The 24,924-nt window shown below is 53.1% G+C and overlaps 1 protein-coding gene across 1 annotated transcript in view; it reads left to right on the top strand.

Annotated features, from left to right (window-relative positions):
• The window catches only part of SLIT1 (slit guidance ligand 1), a 173,542-nt gene that overhangs the window by 103,430 nt on the left and 45,188 nt on the right, over positions 1-24,924 (top strand). The window contains exons 5-13 of the mRNA XM_049697446.1: positions 11,270-11,341; positions 12,783-12,854; positions 13,478-13,549; positions 14,112-14,275; positions 16,631-16,778; positions 17,381-17,452; positions 17,968-18,039; positions 20,322-20,393; positions 21,119-21,262. Of these exons, the coding sequence (XP_049553403.1) occupies positions 11,270-11,341; positions 12,783-12,854; positions 13,478-13,549; positions 14,112-14,275; positions 16,631-16,778; positions 17,381-17,452; positions 17,968-18,039; positions 20,322-20,393; positions 21,119-21,262 (888 nt within the window). The remainder of the gene's footprint in view (positions 1-11,269; positions 11,342-12,782; positions 12,855-13,477; positions 13,550-14,111; positions 14,276-16,630; positions 16,779-17,380; positions 17,453-17,967; positions 18,040-20,321; positions 20,394-21,118; positions 21,263-24,924) is intronic.

The raw sequence follows: 24,924 nt of genomic DNA, 5'->3' as shown, positions 1-24,924 counted from the left end.
GTGACTTGGCTTCTGGGGAAGTGACTCAGAAACAGGCAACCTAATATCCTTGAACCTCCTTTGGGGATGCTGGTAAATGTCCTGCTTTTCTGTTCTGCTGCTGCCTCTTTATGGGACCCGTACGAAGCCTCCATGCTTGGTTTTATTTATTTATTTATTTTAAAAGTTTATTTATTTATTTATTGGCTACGTTGGGTCTTCGTTGCTGCACGCGGGCTTTCTCTAGTTGCGGCAAGCAGGGGCTACTCTTTGTTACGGTGCGCGGGCTTCTCATTGCGGTGGCTTCTCTTGTTGCGGAGCATGGGCTCTAGGCACGCGGGCTTCAGTAGTTGTGGCGCACGGGCTTAGCTGCTCCACGGCATGTGGGATCCTCCTGGACCAGGGCTCGAACCCCTGTCCCCTGCATTGGCAGGTGGATTCTTAGCCACTGCGCCACCAGGGAAGCCCCCCGTGCTTGGTTTTAGAACCAGGAAAGGCCATGTCTCTCCCCCAAGCTGAATTGTATGCACAGCAGTCTCCACATCCTCCTAGGCTGGGAGAAGCCCAGGCCCACATGTAGCAGATGCAGAGGCTTTTGTAGGGTGTACTCCTCCCTCTTGTTTGATATGTCTACTCATTTTTGTCTTCTTTTTTTTTTTTTAACTCTTCCTCTGGTTCCTGTTATCTTACTCCATTTTATAATGTATCCCTAAAACTGCCTTAATTCCTTCCTGAAACCAGGCAAAGAAGGAATCCAGACCAGCTCTGAAGGCTGTTCTGTTGGCCCAGGCCCCAGGCCTGCCCTGCGGGGCCCCAAGGTCCTCGCTCCTCCAACATCAGCATCTCAGCCCACCCCACTGGACCCTGAGGTCTCATCCTGGAGCAGGGCACTGTACCTGCTCTTCAGGGAGATGTGTAAGCAGACGTGAACTGCTGCAACGGAGACAGATGCCGTCCTACCCTGGGATACAGCATCTCACCCGGCACAGTCAAAATGCTCACGTGCCCACAGGGCCTGCTTTCCCGCCTCCTTGTCTCTTTGATGTTGATTCCCAGTCCTTCATCACTTCGGGGTGGGCACTGTTTCTGCCGCCCTCTGTGCGGTGTCCTCTCAGCCTGGGGATTTCCCCACTGCTTAGAATTGTGAGCCCCAATTCTTTGGGTGTTGGTCACCTCAAAGATTTTTTCCACCTTTGTCTCCTCTGGGGAGGATCAGGGAGGCAGGACATTAGCATTTGTTGAATGCCTTCAAAGCACCACGCACTGGAATCAGTGCTTTATATGTCGTTTTTAAAAACTTTTCATTGAAGTATAACTTATATTCAGGAAAGTGCAAATTTCTGTACATGTGTTATGTATTTTCATATATATAACTCGCTGAATTTTCACAAAGTGATCACACCCATATAACCAGCAAGAGATCAAGAATGAAAACATCATGAGCACCCAGAAGCCTCTTGTTCCTCCTTCCAGTCATTAATCCCCTCACACCAGTAACCACGGTCCTGATTCCTAACAGCATAGATGCCTTTTGCCTATCTTTGTGCTTTATTTAAATGGCACATGTGGTATCTAATCCTCACTATATAACCCAGCAAGAGGGAGCTGTGATGAACTCTCCTTTACACGTGAGCAACCAGATTCAGAGAGGTTGAGTAACTTCCCAAGGTCACACAGGCAGTAAATGGTGGAGCTTGGAATCAAAGCCAGGGTTGTTTGGCTCCAAAGCTCATGTTCTTTCCTCTATATCTTGATTCTTTCTCCTGCTGAACCCCCCTGCCCCTTCCCCACTGTGTGCCTGGGCTGGGAATCTCTGAAGTTATTGGTCCTAACGACTCAAGTGTGTCTGGGACAAGAGCCTTGTCTCCCCCAGTGCATCCCTGCTCAGGACTCAGCAGAATGCCTGGAGCTTCTTGGGAGCTCAGTGCATGGTGGTTGATTACAGGGAAGGCCTTACCCGGCACTCACATTAAGAGGGGCTTGCAATCCCCCGCCTCCTTCATTTGCCCAATTGCTGTTATCGTGTTCTTGCCATGGTGGCTGGGACCTGTGCCTTCTGGTCTGTTTCCTGTTTGTCCTTGAGCCCCTCACTCCTGAATGGGACTCCAGCCTCTGAGCAGCTTTCCTTGGCAGGGCTTTATGGTTGCTTTGTGGGGTGCGTGCATCTCCTCTGATATCTCTATTGTGGGAATTGATTGCAGTGATCGGTAGCTGCATGACAAGCAGCCCAATTCACAGAAATGTTACCCAGGCTGGTTTTATGGCGCCGCGATCCAGGGCTGCTTCCTAATGAGGTTTCTGCAACATTAACTCCGTGGGTCTAGAGGGAGGGGGGGCTGGCCACAGGAGGGTGTGTGGCTTCGGGGTGGTGTGGTGGACAGGAGAGGAAGGCCATCTCTCCTGCTGACGGTGCCTGGCGTGCACTGGTAGCTTGGAGCAGCCCATTTTTCCTGCAAAGCTCCAACCCCACCATCTATGGTGTGAGCCTCCAAAATTACCTACGGGAATTTGGACGTCAGGAGTTCCTTGGGAAAATATTGTGTGTTTAACATTTTTTAAAATCTCAAGGCCTCACAGAGCATGCGTGAGCTTTAATTCCATGAATATCGTAACCACCTTAGGAGGAGAGGGGTGGAGAAGGAGAGGGGTCAGACCTGGACCACCCAGCAATTAGTAGGGGTGGTTTAAAGCCTTGGCGGCAACATGATTGCCACCTACTGTGTGCCAGACAGTCGTTGGGATACATTCACATACCTTTGTCTGTTTGCCCCTCATAAGCTTGTTACAGATGAGGAAACTGAGGTGCAAAGAGGCAGCCAGTTGATTCTGAGCTTGCTTTTGAACCCAGGTCGCCTGACTCCCCTCCCAGACCAGCTACTGCCTGGCCAGCGCCTCACCCTCCCCTCACTGAGGCTCCTTTGGGGGACACAGGCTTATCTGATGGCCCCCGCCATTTACCCTAGCTGGCCTGACTCTGGCCCTCGGGAGGAGAGGAGAGGGGATCGGGGAGCCCAAGGATTAGCAAGGGGAACTGGCTACTTAGTGCAGCCTTAGGAGAAGACAGAGGCAGCTCCCAGGTGGGGTGCGGGTGTCTTTCCTTTGTTTTGACAACAGCAGGGGAGCGGGGCCCAAGATCAAAGGAAACTAGGCTGTGGATGGTGGGACCAGTTCCCCCTTCACCCCACCACCAGCCTGTCCTTTGATACTACTCCCTGGTCTCTTCTGCACTCTCCCCCTTCCCCCGACCCAAACTTGACTTCTGGAGTTGATGAAACAAACTCATCCACACTGAGAGTCAGCCCCTGATAAGCTTTCAGTTTGCTCTCCTGGGAGCACCTGAGATTTATGAATGACAAAGTCCCAGTCGTTACCTTGAGGTTGGAGCCCAGGCAGAAAGGGTTCAGGTCCTTATCACCAAATGTCTCTCAGGAACCCGCCTTGAAGGTCACTTGGAGACAGGTGCACGCACATGCCACGTACCCACGGAGGGTAGATCTGGGGCCCCTGAATATTGTCCGTGGGCTGGGGAGCCTGGGTGGGGAGGGGTAATTGCAGAACTAATTTCCCTCCTGGGTGGAAAGGGTAGGATTTGAGGGGAGGCTCGAAGGATAAGCAGAGACAAAGGAGGGATGGTCCTGCCAGATGAGCACCTTAGATGCGGGTGTGCACCTGGCATCCCAGCCCTGGGGTGCATCCTGCAGCAGGGACCTGGGGTGCAGAGCAGCCCCCTGGGGCTCTGTCTTCCAGCCCCTGGCTGGGGCCCTGAGCTGGAGCAGTGGTTCCTGTTGGCATGGAGGAGCTGAGTGCCTCTCAGGCAGCGTCCCTCTGCCCCAACCCCAGCAGGAATGTAGGGAGGGCGGTGGTACTAATGTCGTGGCTGTCACTTCCCTGCCTCTGGTGAGCACCTCCTCTATTCCCCATGAAGGTGGGCAGTGGCATGCCACAGGTGACAGGTCAGAGGCTGCTCTTCCCTCTCTCCACTCAGTGGGGGTGTCTGTGTCCAAGTCTCTTCTCATCCCACCCCCTAAGGAGTGGGAGTTGTCTCCTCTGCCCCTGGCTTTGAAAAGCTGGCGGGTACAGGGGCTACAACCCCTTTGCTTTAGCCCTAGCTGGGGACAGGAAGAGTTTTAAGCTTCCCTCTGTCAGTTGCAGCACTGTTCTTTTTAAAATTTTTTTTATTTGTTTTACTGCGCGTGGGCTTTTCTCTAGTTGCGGCAAGCGGGGGCTAATCTTTGTTGCGGTGCGTGGGCTTTTCATTGCGGTGGCTTCTCTTGTTGCGGAGCACGGGCTCTAGGCGCGCAGGCTTCAGTAGTTGTGGCACATGGGCTCAGTAGTTGTGGCTCGCGGGCTCTAGAGCGCAGGCTCAGTAGTTGTGGCGCACGGGCTTAATTGCTCCGTGGCATGTGGGATCTTCCTGGACCAGGGCTCGAACCTGTGTTCCCTGCATTGACAGGCGGTTTCTTAACCACTGCGCCACCAGGGAAGTCCCAGCACTTTTCAGACTTTAATATGCATATGAATCACCTGGGGGGATCTTACTAAAATGCAGATTCTGATTCAGTAGGCGGGGCTAGAAAGTTCATATTTCTAGAACTCCCAGGTGGCTCCGCTGCTGCTGGTTCAGGTGCCAGAGATGTGGGTGCTGAGTCACCAGCTGAGGGTCCTTGGGCGGCACTTAGCAGCCGCAGCAGCATGAGGGAGGCTGCCCGGAGCTGGGCTCACCCGTGTGTGATTTAATCCTCCCGACCTCACTGGGAGGTAGTGCTGTTGGAAGGGGAGACCCAGGGGCTAGGAACTAACCGCTGGTCTTGCCCGAGATCACACAGTGGGCTGGTGGCAGAGCCAGCCTCCAGCCTCATCCCCCTGATTCCAAGACCTGGAGTTTTTCTTTTTTTTTACATCTTTATTAGAGTATAATTGCTTTACAATGGTATATTAGTTTCTGATTTGTAACAAAGTGAATCAGCTATACACATACATATGTTCCCATATCCCCTCCCTCTTGCGTCTCCCTCCCTCCCACCCTCCCTATCCCACCCCTCCAGGCGGTCACAAAGCACGGAGCTGATCTCCCTGTGCTGTGCGGCTGCTTCCCACTAGCTATCTATTTTATGTTTGGTAGTGTATATATGTCCATGTCACTCTCTCGCTTTGTCACAGCTTCCCCTTCCCCCTCCCCGTATCCTCAAGTCCATTCTCTAGTAGGTCTGCGTCTTTATTCCTGTCTTACCCCTAGGTTCTTCATGACATTTTTTTTCCCCTTAGATCCCATATGTATGTGTTAGCATACGGTATTTGTCTCTCTCTTTCTGACTTACTTCACTCTGTATGACAGACTCTAGCAAGACCTGGATTTTTCAGCCCTGACCCTCCCTGGCCCCCCAGCCCTGAGGCCCATGAAGACGATTAGCAGTGGCAGCTGACTCTGCCAGTCCCGGCCAAGAGCACCGCACACAGCCTCAGTTAGGCCCCATGACCCCACAGTCATTCCCACTTTACTGAGAAGGAGGCTGAGGCTCAAGGCGTTAGGAAACTGCCAGGAGGTCCCTCGGTGGGGAGGTACATGGCCGGCTTCAAGGCCCAAGGCCCAAGTCCTTAATCTGCTAAGGGAGCCCTGGGGGAGGTGGCCTGGAACAGTCGGGCTGCCCTGGTTTCCTCCATCCCCATACTGGGCGAGCACAGGGTAACCAGCGGGCGAGGGAACAGGCCAGGTTGCCCAGAGCCTCCGTGTGGCTTGAAAGGCAGACAGAGCAGGCCCCCAGCTCTGCAGTAGGGCCGGCAGGGAGGTCGCTCTGGCTGGTGCCCAGCGTCTCTGGCTGGAAACGCCCCCTGTGCTGATCCCCTCAGGCCGGTCTGCCAGCAGGACCCAATCTGGTTAGAGCGTGAAGGGGGATTAGCAGAGAGAACATGGGGTCCTGACCTCGGCTTTCTAGCTCCTGCCTCTCCCGGCCCTGGCAGAGGCTGGAGGGATTGGCAGTGTGCAGGAGGAGGGGCGGTGCCCAAGCCAGGCTGTGGGCTTGCTACCCCCTTCTCTTCAGGGAAGGGGGACCCAGCTGGGGTCATTGGGGATGTCCCAGACCCCGGGGGTGGAGGTACTGGCAGCAGCTTGTGTCTCAGGGCCCTTGATCTTGGGTGGTGGGATTCAGGCAGGGGGATCTTTGCCTGCAGCACCCTTACCTCGAGTCCCCCGGGTGGACCCCAGGGGCTCCAGCTCCCTGTCCTCCTGTGGGTCCTGGGAGAGTCACTTACCTTCCTCAGAGGCTCCCCCACCTCTCTGCTCATGCTGCTGGGACCACCTCAGAGCCATGGAGGGTGATTATTGAAGTTCCATAAAGATGGGTGAAGGGAAGGGCAGGGTTGATTATAACACCGTTGGCAACAAGCGCTTCTTCCCCCAGCCCCCTGTAGAGCCCTCACTCATTGGGTGAGTGTTAGACAGAGCAAGTACAACCATACCCAGTGCACGGGGAAGAGGTCTGGTCTCACAAAGTTCATACAGAACCAGCCATCCTGCCCCAAGCCCCTGCTTTGCCCTCTCAGTCACATGGCCTGTCCTAACTCTTTGCTTTAATCCGGAAAATGCAGAGGGATTGGAGCAAGAGAATCATGGAAGGATCCACTTCAGTTCAGTTCAGCTAAAAATTACTGAGCCTCTGCAACGCACCAGGTGTCCAGGGACTGTCTGGAGGCAGAGAGGGGTGTTAACCAAAAATCAGTATTTTATTACATCCAGTGCACAAATATTTCATTATAAACCTGGATTAGTGCTGAGAAGAGAAAGCGTCGGGGCCCTGGGAGCCTGCAGCAGAGGGAGCTGTCAGAGGAGGTGTCTGTAGACTGAGATGTGAAGGATGAATAGAAGTTACCATTCCTCCTCAAGAGTGGAGGAAGAATAGTCTTGGCAGAGGGAACAGAAGTGCAGAGGTCCTGTGGCAGGAGGGATTCGAGGCAATGAAGGAACGGCAGCACATGTGGAGTCATGGGCAGGGGTGAGAGCACCCAGTGCCTACCACATCAGAGTCTGCAAGGTAGGTACCACTTCTCACCCCCATTTTGCAGATGAGAAAACTGAGGCCAGAGAGGTTAGTGACTCACCCAAGACCACATGATTTAAGTGGGTGAGACAGGGCTTGTTGAACCCAAGTCTCCAGGGTGACACTCAGCTGTGGGCATTCTCCTCTATGCCCTGGCCTCTCAGTGTGTGCTTCCTGGACCAGCAGCCTCTGTATCCCCTGGGAGCTTGTCAGAAATCTAGGACCTTATCCTTTCCCGTAGAATCTGTCCCCAGCCGGTCCCTTGTCTGGTTGCTGCATCCTTGCTCTCGAATCTGCTTCTCGCTGTCCTGCCTGAGATGTCCTTCTGAACTGCTGAACGCCCTGTGGCTCTGTGCCCTGTGCTTCCCCCTGGCCAGGATCGGGCCACCAGCTGCTCCGGGTTTTGGTTTGTCCTTCCAGCTCCACAGCCCACCCTCTTCCAGGATGGCCTCTCTCAGTGTATCTCATTCTGCCCCGACATACCCCAGGCCACGCACCTCACTTCAGGGTCTCTGACAAGGTCACCGAGGGAGAAGGGCAACATTGATCAAGTTTCAGGGAGAAAAAGGAGGCTCAGGGCCTGGAAAAATATGATGAGAAAAGTTGTAGGTGGTACATTTGAAGTTTGCATGCCAACCTGGTGAAAATGGATATAAGAAACTTTATTTCAAAGAGGTTTGGGAAAGACAAAACAGTTGTTCACCAGGTAGGGGATCAACGGGGCAAAAAAAAAGAATAGCTTTGTTTAGGTTTGCCAAATGGCTGAGCAAGCATCCAAGTCCGGGGAAGGCTTCTGGCGCCCCCTAGTGAGATAACTGGAGACAACAGCGAGAACCTTAGCAAAGGGATAGGCAGACTGTGCTTAATTAAGGCTGGTCAAAAGCCCACATTTCTCTTTTTTCTTTCTTTTTTTTTTCCTTAAGAGTTTTATTTATTTATTTATTTTAAGATTTTTAAAAATGTGGGCCATTTTTAAAGTCTTTATTGAATTTGTTACAATACTGCTTCTGTTTTATGTTTTGGTTTTTTGGCCCCGAGTCATGTGGGATCTTAGCCCCCCTGACCAGGGATCGAACCTGCACCCACTGCATTTGAAGGCAAAGTCTTAACCATTGGACCACCAAAGAAGTCCCCAGCATTTCTTAAATATTGCCAAATGGAGGTACTAGAACAGAAGCATAAATATTTACATGAACTCTCTTAATCTTCTTCAAAGCCCTGCGTGGTAGATATTTTAATCCCGTATTACAAATAGGGAAATTGAAGCTCTCGGGCATGTAACTTCTAATGTAAATGGCAGAAGCAGGAACTGAACTTAGATCCTTCCGTTGCAGAGTTCGGGTTCTCTCCACCACCCTCTCTGCTGTCAGCACCCTGCATTTTCCTCCGCCTTTCAAGGCTCACCTGTTTCCCTCTGGTCTAGAGGTTGGCCTCTTTAAGGTCTCAAATTCAGTTTCCTTTACTCATTTTAACAGTGTGAGCACCGGCTCACTACTGTGGCCTGGCCCTGGTGGATCCACACCCACCCCTGGACCCTCACCTCAATAATTGGCACTTGGTGTCCACTGGGGGCAGCGTCTTTTCTCTATTAGCTTTGGTGACCCAGAGCCATGTCTAAAAGGCTATCAGATCACACTCCTCTCTGGTCTAACCTGTCGCCTTCTCTGGTCTGCAAGGCTTTTTCCTGCCAACACTCTCTTCCCAGCACCTCCTGCTCTCAGCTGCTCCTGGATCATGCCAGGCTCGATGCGTCCTGCCTTTGACAGACCGTTCCTGCCCCTCCCTTCCCCACTTAGCTCCCGGTGTGTATCCTTAGAGAATTGCTCTGCCTGAATCATACTTTGATGTGATGTTATTATAAGAAACAGACACTTGAAACCCGTTTATTATAAGGATCTAGCGTTATTGATTAGGACACACAGTCATTTTTTATAAAGACCCCTGGAGAAATTCTTGTCTCATCTTAGTGCCCAAAACACCTCTACTCCCGAGAAACTGGTTCTTTTGAATTTATACATATATCGGGGATGCAGTTAACTGACCAGTTTTCCCTTTTCACATCAGCTCTCAGAAAGCTTAAAACCTACCCCCTGCCCCGACCAGGCAGCTGTGTGGATCACGTGGTGCTGCATGCTTGCTGTCCGATATTGATTTGTCTTTTCTTTGCCCTACTTTTTACTCCTGATCTCTTGCTGTTTTATAAATCCCTATAAGTCACCTTAAAGCCTTTCTGGAACAAGGTTGGCCTAAATCAATAGACTAGTCGATACAAGGGAGAAACCTTCTTGCAGGATTGTAGCGAGGATTAAACGGAATAATGGTTGCGAGCTGTCAGCCCAGAGTTTCCTCCCAAGCTTGGCTGAAGGGTGAACTGCTAGCTAGGGCTGAGATGAGGGTGCTACCAGAGGTCCCCACTCCTGGGCACCCTCCATCTTTCTGAAACCTGGGAGGCCGGGGGGAGAGGGGAGAGAAGCTGCTGTCACATTAAGGGACAGGCACAGGCCTGTTATAGTGAAGCCAGACACAGCGGGAATGTAGTTTTGGAGGAGAGAGAGGAGAGGCTGTGTCACAGGCTTGAGATGCCTTCCTTCAAGGAGAGACCGAGCAGGGAACAGGGGGTGTGATGGTGACAAAGCCCTTTTGGACAACAGGTGCTTGGGGCCGGTTAGGCAGCTGGGGGACAGGAGGGGTCGGGGTTTGGAGGGGAGGGAGCTCACAGAGGTTAGCTCACACTCTGTGCAGGGGGCAGGGTTTGGGGCGGTTTGTGGGGCAGGCCTTGCAAGGCTTGTATTCCCCCACTTTGCACACAAGGAAACTGGGGCTCAGGAGGGAAAGGCTGAGCCACAGATGCACAGCCAGGAGGTGGGGAACCGGGATTCGAAACTGCCTTTCTGAGGTCAGGGCCCCATGCGCTCTGCTGCGATGCTTCTGTTTTGTTGTCTCGGCAGAAAAACCCAGGCAGAGGGGAGCGGTTCCCGCAGCTCAGGGGACAGTGCACTGAGTGGCCCTGTGGGCTGTGTTCTCAGGTTTGAGGTGAACCCTGAGGCCCGTGGGGTGAATGGTTGAAGGGATGGAGACGGTCAAAGCCCCATGGGCCTGGCCCAGGAGGAGGGTCCGGGGTCTGCAGAACTGCCCATCCCACGTGGGGACAGGCAGCCCTGACTGTCTGAGGTCGCAGTTCCTCCCAGGGCTGCTGTGCGAGGGGAGGCTCTGCAACCTGACTGCCTGTTTCAGACTCTGGAGCCGCCACCCGCCAACCCGCCAGTGCTCCCTCAAAAACGCTGTGTAACTTCCCTGAGCTCCCTCTCGTCCTTTGCAAAAGGGGGACGGCAGTAGTATTTGCCCCATGGTTGGTGCGAGGCTCAGGCGCACTCACGCTTGTGACATGCCTGGCGGTTCAGCACGGTGGGAAGCAAAGGGGCGTTCCGCAATGAGGATTGAGAGAGGGAGGAGAGGCAGGTGGACAGGTGACTGAGGCCCAATCCTGCTGGGGAGCGGAAGCTGAGTTGCTGAGTCCCTGCAACGCCTCCTCCCTCACTTCAGGACTTTAATAATGGGGAGGTGATGGAGTCCTCAGAGGTCCCTGCCCTCCAAGCCCCAGGGCAGGGATGCAGCACGGCAGTCCCTAGGCCAGCACGCTCAGTGCCCCGTGTGGATCCAGGCTCAGTGGTAGCCCTGCCCCCCTGCAGTCCCCGAGACCATGGGGTCTGGAGTCAGACCCAGCCTGGAGTTCACAACCTGGTGGGCCACCTACTGGCTGGGTTATCTGGGGTCCAGCTGTGCCTTCTTCTGAAGCCTCCATTCCTGGTCAGTAAAACAGATCAGGAACGGTAGGTAGACCCGCCATAGGTCTCAGGGCAGCTGTGGGCCCCGTCGAAAAGCTCCTTCTTTGCTTGCTACTTTGCAGCCCTGGACGATGCCTTGGGGGCTGAGCTGACCCTGGTGGGTCTGGTGGGCAGGCTTGGGGGCTGGCAGAGCTGATCCCTGCTGCCCCAGGCTGCACCCCCCAGCTGTAACCCCTCTGCCCAGAGAAGGGGAGGTGGCTGGGGCCCGAGTTCCAGTTCATTTATTCACTCATTCATTCGTTCGACAAATGTTTACCCAGTGATCTTTGCATGCCAAGCACTGTCCCAGGTGCTGGGATACAGCTGTGTCTGGTCTGGGCACTGTCTGGCCTGCTTGACCTCCCTGACTCATCAGGGCACTCTGGAGAAATCTTTTCTGACAGTGTTCTCCCTCTGGCTTTGTCCTCGCAGGGACCTGAGTGAGAACGCCATCCAGGCCATCCCCAGAAAGGCTTTTCGTGGAGCCACAGACCTCAAAAATTTGTGAGTATGGGCCTGGGAGGGAGAGGGGCTTGGGGACTGTCGGGCCACCCCTGTCAGCATCCTTATGGGTCTCCCCAGGCCCTGTGGTCCAGGCAGCCGAGGAGCTGGTCTGGGCTCTGAGATGGCTCGTGCCAGCATGGTCTTCTGGAACAGTCTGGGGCTGGAGGAAACAGGCATCCTTTGGGGGCCAGGTGGAAGGGAGTGTCATGAACTGTGGGGTGCTTGGGTGATGTCCTTGTTCCATTGCAATGGACAGTCTCTGTGCCCTTACCCTCCAGTGGGTGGGGAGAGCTGGGTCTGAATGTTTTCTTGCAGGTCCATATTGTATAAGCTGCTGCAAGTCAGTTAACTTCACTGAGCCTCTATATATTGTTTTGCAAAATGGGGACATCATATTTATCTCACAAGCTTGCTCTGAGGTTTAAATGAGATATGGAAATAAATACACTTTGTTGAATGCTATTTTTTAAAATTTATTTATTTTATTTTTGGCTGCGTTGGGTCTTTGTTACTGCACGCGGGCTTTTCTCTAGTTGCGGTGAGCAGGGGCTACTCTTCGTTGTGGTGCGCGGGCCTCTTGCTGCGGTGGCTTCTGTTGTTGCGGAACACAGGCTCTAGGCGTACAGGCTTCAGTAGTTGTGGCACATGGGCTCAGTAGTTGTGGCTTACAGGCTCTAGAGTGCAGGCTCAGTAGTTGTGGCGCACGGGCTTAGTTGTCCGCAGCTAAGCATGTGGGATCTTCCCAGACCAGGGCTTGAACCCATGTACCCTGCATTGGCAGGCAGACTCTTAACCACTGTGCCACCAGGGAAGCCGAATGCTATTTAAATATAATGGTTTATTTCTATGACTCAAATTTATTCTGGTCCAGGCTTACACTCCACCCCAACCCAGGTCTGACTGCCATGGTGCTGGCAAATGCCTGGCACGCTTGTCACTCCCTGACCCTCGTGCCTGTAGTAGACATTGGTAATTGATCACCGCATTCTTTCCCAAGGAGCGCGATCACAGCTTCAGTTTATTCTGGGAGCAGCAGTCCAGGTAGCCACTGTGAGTCGGTCTCACTTGGCACTCAGGCTGAACTCTGTTTGCCAGCTGTGGCTGCCATGGCTCCTGTGACAGACTCTGATTGTACAGCCACCAGCAAGCACCCTCTAGGTGGTCTTCAAAGTGGGGGCGGTGCCTGCTCCCCAGGAAATATGCAAGGTTGGGGAGAGGAGTATAATATAACTTATTTATACTTACTGTTTTAACTAAAAATGAGAAAGAATTTAAGCTTTTATTAACATTTACTATTTGGATCAACACGTATGTACTGGACAAATGATTGGGGTCAGGTCTTTTTTTTTTTTTAAACTAATGGAGTGGTTGCTCAGAATGTCTGGACATCCCCGCAGTAGGCAACAAGCCATCCTCTCTATAACCTTCCTTTGTTCCACAGACAGCTGGACAAGAACCAGATCAGCTGCATTGAGGAAGGAGCTTTCCGGGCTCTGCGGGGGCTGGAAGTGCTGTGAGTGAAACATAGGAAGGGAAACAGAGGCAGGAGAGCTGGCTCTCACGGGCGCTGAGGCCCAAGCAGCTGGCGTTTGGGCTGGGAAGCCCCACAGGAGGCGGGAGGCCTGGGAGGTGGGTGCCAGGCCCAGGGCAGAGGCCTGCTCTCTGCTCTCCTAGACTTGTTGCCAAGGACGGAAGGGCGTGTACTCCTGGGGTCATGCCTGTGGCAGTGTGACCCAGGCTTAAATTGCTCGTGATGAAGCCCAGGGCAAGTGGCTGTGTCTCTCTGGAGTCTCTAACACTCAAGGCTGCAGTGCCTCACCTTTCTCCCTCCGTCTGTCCAAACCCCACGCTTTCTTCCAGGCCAGCCCGAGCCTGCACCCATCCTCACCTTCTGTGGCCCCCCCCCACCCCCATCCTACCAGCCTGGGGGTCTGTGGTGCAGCTGCCTCTTCATCACTGTCCCAGCTCAGGGGTCTCCCTGAGGGTGGCTCTCCGGCATAGCCCCCGGGTCCAGGCCAGGGCTGGTCACCTCGAGGGCAGACTGTGAGCCACAGCGTGAGGGAGAAGCTGTGCCCGTCCTTCCCACGTGGCTTACTGCTGGGCGGACGCTCAGTGACTCTGGCTTCCCTCTTTCAGGACTCTGAACAACAACAGCATCACCACCATCCCCGTGTCCAGCTTCAACCACATGCCCAAGCTGCGGACCTTGTGAGTCAGTCTGGGGCGGCTGGGAGCACAGTGCCGAGCAGGGGAGGTGCTGGGGGGCAGAGGGGAAGGAGCTCGGCCTCCTCTGCACCCCCGGAGGCCACCTCAGGGCGGGGGCTGAGTGGAGTTGGGGGAGGGGGAGGTGATCTACAACTGAAGGACGTCGAATGTCATTTATAGTTGATGTTTTCGTTGGACAACAAATGATTTGTTTTTGTGTTTGAAGATGAGTCAGGTGATTTGGGCAGTGGGTCTACGTGAGCTCAGTGAGATGCATCTTCACTGGGCACACTCCAGCCGAAGGGGTGCCCCTCGCACCCGCCGAGCCCGCTGGGAGGGAAGGGGCAGCTGCCGGGAAGTTTCCCGCTGCTGCAGATAATCCCCAAGTCAGGGCTGAGCCGCGCAGCTGACGGGGTGTAGGCCGGGCCCCGACCCAGTGGAGCGCCAGGGGCTCGGCCCCCTGCCCCGTGGGCGAAGGGGCTCCCACTGTGCGGCCAGGGGCTGGGGGCCCAAGTGGGTCGTGAGCCACCCTGTCTCCTCCCTCACCCCCCCCCCCCCCCTGCAGCCGCCTGCACTCCAACCACCTGTTCTGCGACTGCCACCTGGCCTGGCTCTCCCAGTGGCTGAGGCAGCGGCCAACCATCGGGCTCTTCACCCAGTGCTCGGGCCCTGCCAGCCTGCGCGGCCTCAACGTGGCCGAGGTCCAGAAGAGTGAGTTCAGCTGCCCAGGTGGGTGCAGGCCCTGCCGGGGCTCTCGGCTGCCCTTCGCCTGCCCCCCGCCCCGCCTCCTGTTCCCGCCCACTAACCTCCTGTCAGCACGCATTAACATCTGGCCCACCCGTGACCTCTGGTCCTCATCCATGGATGGGGTGAGGACATCTCACCGTCTCCTACCCTCGCTCGTGTTCTCTCCTGTCCCTACTCATTGTGTCCTGTCCTCACTGCTCTCCTTCTCCTTCCCCATCCGTTGTCTCACCCATCACCTTTGTCTCCACATCACCTCTTGCCTCCACTGCATTTCCCCTCCTGTCTCCTACCCATCACTTCTTTCCTGTCCCCACCCATTGTCCCCTTCTGTCCCATCCCTTCTACCCAATGTCTCCCTTTTGCTTCTTTGCTTCTACCCAGCACTCCCGCCCTCGCCTCCCATCCCTCACTCCACCCCCTCCTTGCCCCCTCCTATTACCCCCTCTCCCATCCCCCATTGTCTCACCCCTGCTATCTTGAAAAGTCATTAAACTGGGCCTTCTAGCCTTGGTTCGAAGTGAAATGGACCCCAGAGTCTGCACCTCCATCTTCCACCTGGGGTCCTGGGAGAGCCTCCTGCCTGGCTGCCCCACTTCCTTTCTGGCCCCTCCAATCTGCATACTGCAGCCAGAAAGACCTAAAGAGAGCCACAGGTTTGGGCTGCTCACTGTTGCTTTGTCCTTACCTGGCCTTTCAGTGCTCCTAGGAGAGTCCAAACTGCCCTCCAGCTCTGCGAGGCTGGACGAGGTCATCTGTGCCTCCTCTGCCTGGTGGCTTCCTCACTGTTGCATCTCAGTCGTGCCTGCCTCTGCCCCTCCCGGGAGCAGGTGCCTCCCACCCTGGCCTCCTGGCAGGCTGTTTCCCTGCTGGTTACATCCTCCCCGCCTTGCTGCTCCCTTCTCAACCTGCAGGGTCCAGGGAGCCTTCCCTGGCCCCAGAGGGAGTCCCGCATAGACTGATCGCAAAGTCCATGAAAACATGGGTACGTGTGCTGTGTTCTCTGGCCATTTCTTAGTACTGTGCTCACACTTGACACAGAGAGATAGATGCTCAAGGGATGTTTGCTGAGTGAATGACCGGCTCACAGATCCGTGACAGAGGATTAGGGGCTGCCCGCTCCTCCCAAGCCTGTGGATCTGAGCCCGCCAGCCACACAGAGCTCGGCCTCCTCTCCTCAGGGTGAGGCTCAGGGGTGGGGAGGCTGTCCCCTCCTCCTCAGCACCGGCAGCCCCCCGAGACTGCGCTCAAACACCGCCGTGCTCAGGGCTGCGGCGTGTGTGAGACGTGATTCTGCAGCTCCACTGCTAGGTATGTGCACATGTTCTGCCAAACACATGTCCAAGAACATCCAAGCAGTGTTTTTCATAATATCCCAGGCTTGGAGATTGCCCAAATGTCCACCAACAGGAGACTGGATTAGCCAATGATGGCATATCCGTACAATAGACTATGAGTCAGCAATAGAAAAGAACAAACTACACAGCAACATGGGCAAATCTCGGAGATTTTACGTTGAGTGCAAGAGGCCAGATGCAAGAGAGCCTGCCGTCTGCTTTCCTTTATGTGCAGCCCACAGACGAGCAGAGCAGATCTTTGGTGACAGGTCTCAGAATAGCGGCTACCTCAGGGAAGGAGCGTGAGGGAACCTTCTTGGGTGATAGAAATATTCCATGTCGGGGGGGGCGGTTCTGTGGCCGTACCCACATGTGGAAATGCAGCCAGCTATACACTTACGATGGTGCACTTGTTATAACCGATGATACCTCGGTTTTAAAAAGTGTGGGTCCTTAACATCAGACACTGGGCTTCACCCTGATCTCACCACCTATGTGGTGAGATTCCATGTGCTATTAATTAACGTGGAGGATGTGTGAATTTCATGTGCTAATTAATTAATGTTGAGGACTCAGTTTTCTCACCTGTGAAGTGGCCACAATGATGTCATGCTCTTTGCAGTAGGATTCAATGAGATACTGCATGTACGACACTTATTATGGCATGTGGCACAGAGTAAGCGCTCAATAAACATGGTCCTTGTCATACTCAGGCCAGAAGTGTTGAGTGACTTGGACTAGAGCCTGGAGCCTCAGAACTGAGGGTAGGATTTCCTAGCGTGCAAATCACATGCTCATGTAGCACAGTTATGTTCGGATTCAAGTTCAGCAAACAAGTACCTGCTATGTACCAGGCACGTGCAGAGTTACATCATGGTCCTTGGTGATCTCCTCTGGTTCATCCTCATTTAGAGAAGCACCTTGTCCCCATCCATCAGTCCGTATCTGGGAAGGGAGGTCCTGGCCCAGGGCTCCCTGAGGTCACAGCCCACTGTTTCCACAGGCCAGGGGGAGGCGGGGCACGTGCCCTCCTGCACCCTCTCCTCCGGCTCCTGCCCAGCCATGTGCACCTGTAGCAACGGCATTGTGGATTGTCGTGGCAAAGGCCTCACCGCCATCCCCGCCAACCTGCCCGAGACCATGACGGAGATGTGAGTACAGGCAGGGCAGGCGCTGGGATGCACCCCTCCGGCCAGGCCAGGCTGTGGTGGGCCAGTGAAGAGCCAGTGCAGGCGCTACCCCAAGGCTTGCCCTGAGGCCCCTCAGTGCAAACGGAGAAGACATGCTTTGCCTCAGCTGGGCCGAGTTGTCTGCCCAAGGCTGGCAACTCTGGAGGGTTGGAGAGGCATATTCCTCTGTGGTCCATCTGTCCAGCCCAGCTGGGTGAGTCTGCTAGAATTGGTTTCTTAGGGACTTCCCTGGCAGTCCAGTGGTTAAGACGCCTTGCTTCCACTGCAGGGGGCACGGGTTCGATCCCTGGTCGGGGAACTAAGATCCTGCAAGCCCCGTGGTGCGGCCAAAAAAAATAAAAAGAATTGGTTTCTTAGTATTAGCATCATTGGTGAGCCCCTTTCAGCCATGGCAGCCTGGGATAATGGAGCTCGAAAACCTGTCCCTTTTCTCTACCTGTAACAGACCCCCTACCTCCAGATGGAGGGTGGGAGCAGGGACTGGCGGGCAAAGGGCCTGGTTTGGGCAACGGCGGGGGTGGGGTGACGTGCCCTTGTCCTTCCTCTGTGTTCTCTCTCTGCAGCCGCCTGGAGCTCAATGGGATCAAGTCCATCCCCCCCGGAGCCTTCTCTCCCTACAGAAAGCTTCGGAGGATGTGAGTGCCTCCTGCTGTTTCCTGGGGGTCAGCATGGGGCTGAGCCTGGAGCAGGCAGGCCACAGCCCCGGGGCAGGTCCTGACTCTGCCTGCCGTGGCTGAGCCCCCGGCAAAGCCATCATCTGGCCTTCCTACCAGGCTCACCTGTGACCTGGGGATGGCGGTGGTGCGACCTCCTCGAAGGGCTGTCTTGCGGCCTAAACAGGATGCTGAGTCCGAGTCTGGCACGTGACCAGAGCTGACCATTTCAGCTTGGGCACCCACAGAAGCAGTTGAGGCTGTGAGGGGTGTGTGTAGGGGAAAGCTAGGGTACCCACCCGTGCATGACCCTTGGATTGCACAGGGAAGTAGTGGCCAGTCGTGGGTTTTTCGGGTGGATGGGGAACTGGCCCTTCTCTTTCCTAATTTCAAAGAAACCCCTGCCCTCCTGTGGTGTCTGGGAGGTAGGGGGGACAGGCAGGACTTGGTGGCCACTGAGAGATTCAGCCACCGTCTCTCCTCTGCCCACCTTGCAGAGACTTGAGCAACAACCAGATCTCGGAGATTGCACCCGACGCCTTCCAGGGCCTCCGGTCCCTGAACTCGCTGTGAGTAGCAGTGCCAAGGCTCTGTAGTGGTCCAGGGCACCCCCCAAGGAGGCTGGCAGGGCCCAGGGCTCAGGGCCCCTCTGGTGGGCGCTAGAGAAGGAGCACAGACAGCCTCAGTGGGTCTCCCTCTGGCTGCAGTGACCAGGGTGGCTGTACCCAGCTTTCCCTTCCTCTTTGTGGACCCTCTGCAGCTGGGAGGGGGAGGAGGGAGTCAAGGGCTGAGTGCATGGAAAAGCTAGGCAGAGCTGTTGCCCCTGGCAACTGTGATGCTCTCCCTTCTGCGGTGGGGATTTTCCCAGCCTTCTTTGTGGCAGTCATCTGACTCAGCCCAGCCTTCATGTGGGCCCCGCCTCCCCACAGAGGCCCAGCGCTCCGTTCTCCTGAGCCTTGCCTGGGTCCTATAATGGTGGCAACCACCAGCTCCAGTTGTGAAGTCTGCCACAGCTTACATCTTTTGTCCCAAATGTGCTCTGATCTCAAATTGTAATGAGTGATTGTGAAGAGTGTTTCCTGCCTCCCCTGCCTCCCCCACCCTGTCCAGTATTTCCTTTCCCTCAACAGTTTGCTGGGGATCCATCAATCTACAAAACATTGTGCGGCATTGAAAATTAATCTCGGGAATGTTACTTCATCTCTTTTTCCAAGAACCCTTGCTCGCTCTCCCAGGGTCACTAAGCCCCTCACTCTCTGAGGTCCCATGGTACTTTGTTTCCATACAGAGTGAACTCAGGGTGTCCTATAGTCAGGCTGGCTCCCTGTTGATGGAGGCCATTCATTTGTCTTAGGAATGAGTATTTTCACCCGTCCCTTGGCAGCGCTGGACGTGGGCTGGGCGTTGATTCGGGGCCTAGGAAGTGGAACAGAATGGAACTCCCTCTGGGGCAGTGCAGGAGGCCGCTAGCTCAGTGTCTTCTGTGTGCACCCTCTTCTCTTGGACTAGAGTGCAGGGTAGTGCATGGGGCTGTTGGGAATGGCACCCCTAAAACTGTGCAGTGTGCAACCTACACAGCTGTACACGACAGCCTGGTGATGGGTCACTGTCCTTGGCTGAGAGATCCTGAAGGTGGCTGCCAGAATGCAGGGTCGTCCTCTGAAAAGTGAGTGAATCTCCTCCTAAATTGGAACATGACAGTAGCCCATCTAAATGGGTTCCTGTTGCTCATGGGTATCTGGTCGCAGCCGCCCCCTCACCATATAGGAACTTTCATGCCGAGGTCATGCAAAAAGTGGACATTGACAGTGTCCGCCTGGTCAGGCCCTGACCTGGTACCCCTGCCTCAATGCCTGCCCCCTGCATTACTCCACACAGCAGACGGGGGGATCTTTCCAGTGGGAGTCTGATGATGTCTCAGAGGCTTCCTGGTGCTGGCTGCGTAAAATCCAAGCTACGGTCCCATTTGTTTCCTCCACTCGAGCCACACTGGAGCTCTCCACGTGGGCCAGCCCGGATCCTACTTAGCTGCTGCTACGCCGTCCTCCAAGAACCATCTCAGAGATGGCACACTCTGCTTTTACTCAGACAGAATGTTTCTGGGGGTGGCTGGGGGTGCCGCTTGTGAGATTGGAACGTAATGCACCCCCCTCCCCAGGCCCCATGACGCTTTCACCATCTGTCTGAACCCATTTTTGCCTGCCTGTCTTTTTTGAACCTTTGCATTTTTTCTGATTATATATGGAATTCATGCTCCATGTAGAAAACTTTGAAAATTCTAAAGCATGAAACAACCCACTCGCAGTCCTGCCGCCAGATCTCAGCGCAGCTAACACTTTGGTCTGTTTCCTTCTGGTGTTTTGTCTGTGCTGGAAAGACTCGCTTGACGTGCTGGAGCTCATACCGCACGTGCCTTCTGGCATTCCAGTTTTTGCTTGTAATTCCCTGAAAATATGTTAATTTTTCCTGCCCTAGGGATTTTCTTCTCTTTGAACAATCTCCTTTTGGATCCCCAACCAGGTTAATTTCCCATGAGGTTCCCCGGAGGGGCCCTTACAGGCTTCTGTGGGATCCGTGTGTGAGGGCAGAGTGAGGGAGGGGTGCTCCCGCAGTGATGGGGATCATGCTGCCTCTAGCCCATAGGGTACCTTTGTGCAGAGTAGGGACCGGCGACCCCTTCCTGTCGCACTTTACTGCCATCTGCTGGCCACTGTTATAACAAGCCTACACTGCTGGGACCTGGCGTGTGAAAGGCATAGGGGTGGCACCATTGTGTGGGCAGGACTTGCAGAGCTGTGCCCCGGCCTGCCGGGCTGTCCTCTAACTCTCCTTTCTGCTGCCTTCTCTCCAGGGTCCTCTATGGGAACAAGATCACAGACCTCCCCCGGGGAGTGTTTGGAGGCCTGTTCACCCTACAGCTCCTGTAAGGACCCAAATGCGAGTGACCTTGGGTGGGACCCATGGAGGGGGGGCAGTATTCCTCCGGCCTCTCTTTCGGCCTCTTTGGGGTGTGGGAGGCAAGGACCTTGGGGGATGGCAGGTCTGGCAAGGCTGTGAGAGTCTAGGGGGCTCTGCAGAGGCCAGAGAGGGAGGCAGAGGTGGATGCAGAGCTGATTGCAGGACGCCCAAGCTGAGAGGCCGCTGAGATGCGAACTGTGTTCCTGCTGAGCTCGGTGTGGTTGGGGACAGAGCTGTCTGCTGCAGGAGGACACCCAGGCCCAGGTCAGCCTCCTTGAGCGCTGAGTGTTCAGGCAAGGATTCTCTCCCAGGACCCAAGAAGCACAGAAGCCAAATGCTCCCTCTCAGCTCCTGGGAAACCCAGCAGAAGGGGAGGAGAAGGATACCCCCAAATGCCTTTGGGAGGTGACTTGACCACTGTGCTCTCTGCTGTCTCAGAATCCCATTGGGCACCTCTAGCAGTTCCTTGAAAGAGAGAAGCATGGGGGACTAAATGGTCCCTGTGCACAGAGAAGGCAGCCGGAGCTCCTCTGCGTGGAGTGGACACCCAGAGGGCCAGATCCCCTGCACCTGCTTCCGTGGGCTCCTCCCTGACATAACGCGTGCTTGGCACCTAGGAAGGTGCCCAGGACATGATGAGTCCAATTCTGTGCCTCTCCCCTCACCACCTGGCCCTGGCTCTGCCCACAGGCTCCTGAATGCCAACAAAATCAACTGCATCCGGCCCAACACCTTCCAGGACCTGCAGAACCTCTCACTGCTCTCCCTGTATGACAACAAGATCCAGAGTCTCGCCAAGGGCACCTTCACCTCCCTGCGGGCCATCCAGACCTTGTGAGTGCCCTCTTGCCCTCCCCCTCCGCCCACCCCAGCAGGTGGACCTAGGGGAGGTAACAGCCTCCAGGTACAGGCAGCAGTCTTGGCCTGTGCCTTTGGCTCACCAGGTATGGCCTCTGGTAGAGGACAGATTCTGGGTTAGACAAACCTGGGTTCAGATTCCAGCTATGATCCTTATTGGCTGCGTGGCCCTGGGCAAGTTAATTAGCTTCTCTGGGGCTCAGTTTACTCATTCATAAAATGTGGATATCACCTTCTTCATAGGAATGTGGAATTGGGATGCATGTGACAATTGATGGCATGTTTAATGGGCAGCACTTTGTTCTTTCTTGATAATACATAAAATAATAGTGCATCTTGCAGTTGATAATGTCTTAAACGAAATACAGTGACAGCAATGCTGATTATAAATTAAAAATTAGAAGAGCAACAATTCCAGGAAGGTTTATTCCTAGGCATTTTATTCTTTCTGTTGCAATGGTAAATGGGATTGTTTCCTTAATTTCTCTTTCAGACTTTTCATCGTTAGTGTATAGGAATGCAAGAGATTTCTGTGCATTAAAATTTTTTTAAAAATTAAAAGCATTTTAAAATCCCCTCCCTCATAAATAAATAGATAGATAAACAAAGAAATAAGTAAATGCCTATGCAGTACAATTGGCAGATACTGGTTGATGTGTTACTTAAGTTTTTAATCTGTGGGTGTGGTCTCCATTTCCATTTTCCTTGCACGTTATTTGCTGAAGACACTGCTTTACTGGATCCATAGAGCTCCCCACAGTCTGGATTTGCTTATTGCATCCCCTGTGGTGTAGTTTCACATGTTCCTCTGTTCTCTCTAGGTCTTGCAGATAGAAAATTTCATCTAGGAGCTTGGGTCAGGTTCAGGTATTTTTTCTTTTTCTGGCAAGATGACTTCATAGTATTGTGTACTTTCAACAGGAGGCTCAAGATACCTGTTTTTTTTTTTTTTTTTGTAATAAACACAGTCATTGATTTCAATGCCTAGGCCCGCTTGTTCATTAGGGATCCTGAAATGGTGATATGTGAATTCTAACATTCCTTCTTCATTTGATAATGCTGTTGCGGTTACGCTTTAAAGGAGTCCTTATTTTTTAGCTGGAAGGCTTCTGTATAGGGAAACTTCTCTTCTACTATTTGGTTAAACTCAGGCACTACATTCCACATCTTTAGTTCTGAGCCTGCAGTGTGACTCAGCGTGCTGACCCGTGGGTCCTGTGGTGCGTGCCTGATGGGTATTTATTATTAATATTACCGTGGCCATTGTTGGCGTTGCCAGCCCTGCCACTGTTTACCCGCTGTGCAGTGCCCTCTGTCAGCTGAGATCTGCACGAGTGCTGGGATGAGTGTGAAACAGATCGAGTAGAAGGCACAGCTCCTGCTCCCTTGGGACCCTGCACGTCAGCAGGGATGTCAGCCATGAAGACAAACTCATTAGAGCCCACATACCCGCCGGCAGCCCACTACTGCTAATTAATTTACTTATAGCCAGGGAGAGGGGGAGGGAGCACCACGGGGAAATCTTGCCAAGTATGTGAAATGAGATGTCACAGGGAGACATTGGAAAGGTGGATTATTTCACGAAGCTGGCAGAACATCTGAGAGAAATGCACTAAGGAGATTTCAGGGCCGGGGACACACATGCAGGAAAGCCTTGGGGATGGGGAATGGGGCTGAGCATCTCATGTGAGGAGCTGTCTCGCTTTCAGGGTGGAAGGGGAGCTAGTACATCAAATGGATTGTGCTCACCAGGGGCGGCTCTGTCTGTGTCCATTTACCTGGCTGGATTTCAGGAGTGCTTCTGCCCTCCTAGGTACCATCCCTGAGATCTTGGCCACTTCCACCAAGGCAGTAGTAGGGCACAAAGCTGGAGCAGAGTGTTAGAACAGGAAGGTTTCCCATAGGAGAGATGGTAATAGTAGTAATACTGATAATAGCGATAGTCACCGCGGTTTATTACTGAAGGCCAGGACACTGTTCTTTGCGTGTATTATCTTACTTAATACTTACAATGACCTATGAATGAAGGTTTTCTCATCCTTGCCTTACTTATAAGGAAACTGAAGCAGAGGCAGACTCACCCTAGGTCACATAGCATCTAGTAGAGCAGGGATTTGGTCTCAGGCATCTCTTCACTGGCGCTGAGAAATTAGTTAACTTGCCCCTAAATTGTGCTTTTACCCTAAGAATTGACCTCATTGTTAAGGCTGTAAAGCAAGACTGAACTTCGTGAACAACTCTTATATATTGACAACTGAAGTACAATTTAGAACAAGAATTTTAAAAAATGCAAATCCGGGCTTCCCTGGTGGTTCAGTGGTTGAGAGTCCGCCTGCCGATGCAGGGGACGTGGGTCCGTGCCTCGGTCCGGGAAGATCCCACATGCCGCGGAGCGGCTGGGCCCATGAGCCATGGCCACTGAGCCTGCGTGTCCAGAGCCTGTGCTCCGCAACGGGAGAGGCCACAACAGTGAGAGGCCCGCGTACCGCAAAAAAAAAAAAAAAAAAAAAGCAAATCCAAGGTACAATCAGATATTGTTATTACAGCCTCAGATAGTTAAACCCTTGGCCGAGTCTTATGTCAGAACTGAGCGGATTTCAACTTACAAAATCTTGCTTGATTTGTTTATAGCTCCAAGATCTGTGGCTGAGTGCCATGTGTCACAGTATTGATTTTGTAGTTTTACTTGCCCCAAGAGATTAAAAAAAAATTTTTTTTTAAAGCTTGAATGAGGTATAACTTACATACCATAAAATTCACCTGTTCTGAGTGTACAATTCAGTGATTTTTAGTAAATTTACAGTTGTTCAACTATCACTACAATTCAATTTTAGAACGTCTTCCATTACCCCCCAAAATCCCTTGTGCCCATTTGCAATCAGTTCCTATTTCCAGCCTAACCCCAGGCAAGCACTAATCTAATTTCTGTCTCTATAGATTTGCCTTTTCTAGATAGTCCATAAAAATGGACTTATGTGATATATCTTTTGTGACTGACTTCTTTTGCTTAGCATAATGTTTTCGAGATTCCTTCATATTGCAAGTATGTATTGGGTTGACCGAAAGGTGCGTTCGGTGTTTTCCATAAGATGGCTCTAGTAGCACTTAGTTGTCTTTAACTTCATTCGAAACAATTTTGTTAGACTGTATTGTGACAGCTGTCATATCAGCGTGCATTTTTCAAAAAACTTATCAAAATTGGTGAATTTTTGTGTAGCCATTTCAATATTGAAGATGGAAGAACAAAAACAACATTTTTGGCATACTGTGCTTCATTATTTCAAGAAAGTAAAAAAAGCAACTGAAACACACAAAAAGATTTGTGCAGTGTATGGAGAAGGTGCTGTGACTGATCGAATGTGTCAAAAGTGGTTTGCGGAATTTTGTGCTGGAGATTTCTTGCTGGACAATGCTCCACGGTTGGGTAGACCGGTTGAAGTTTATAGCGATCAAATTGAAACAATAATTGAGAACAATCAACGTTATACCGCGAGGAAGATAGCCAACATACTCAAAATGTCCAAATCAAGCGTTGAAAATCATTTGCACCAGCTTGGTTATGTTAATTGCTTTGATGTTTGGGTTCCACATAAGTTAAGAGAAAAAAACCTTCTTGACCATATTTTCGCATGCGATTC

This window comes from Orcinus orca, chromosome 14 (assembly GCF_937001465.1).
Source record: "Orcinus orca chromosome 14, mOrcOrc1.1, whole genome shotgun sequence".
Classification (NCBI taxonomy): domain Eukaryota; kingdom Metazoa; phylum Chordata; class Mammalia; order Artiodactyla; family Delphinidae; genus Orcinus; species Orcinus orca.
Note: the sequence above shows the minus strand (reverse complement) of the source record. Positions and strands in the feature narration are given on the sequence as shown.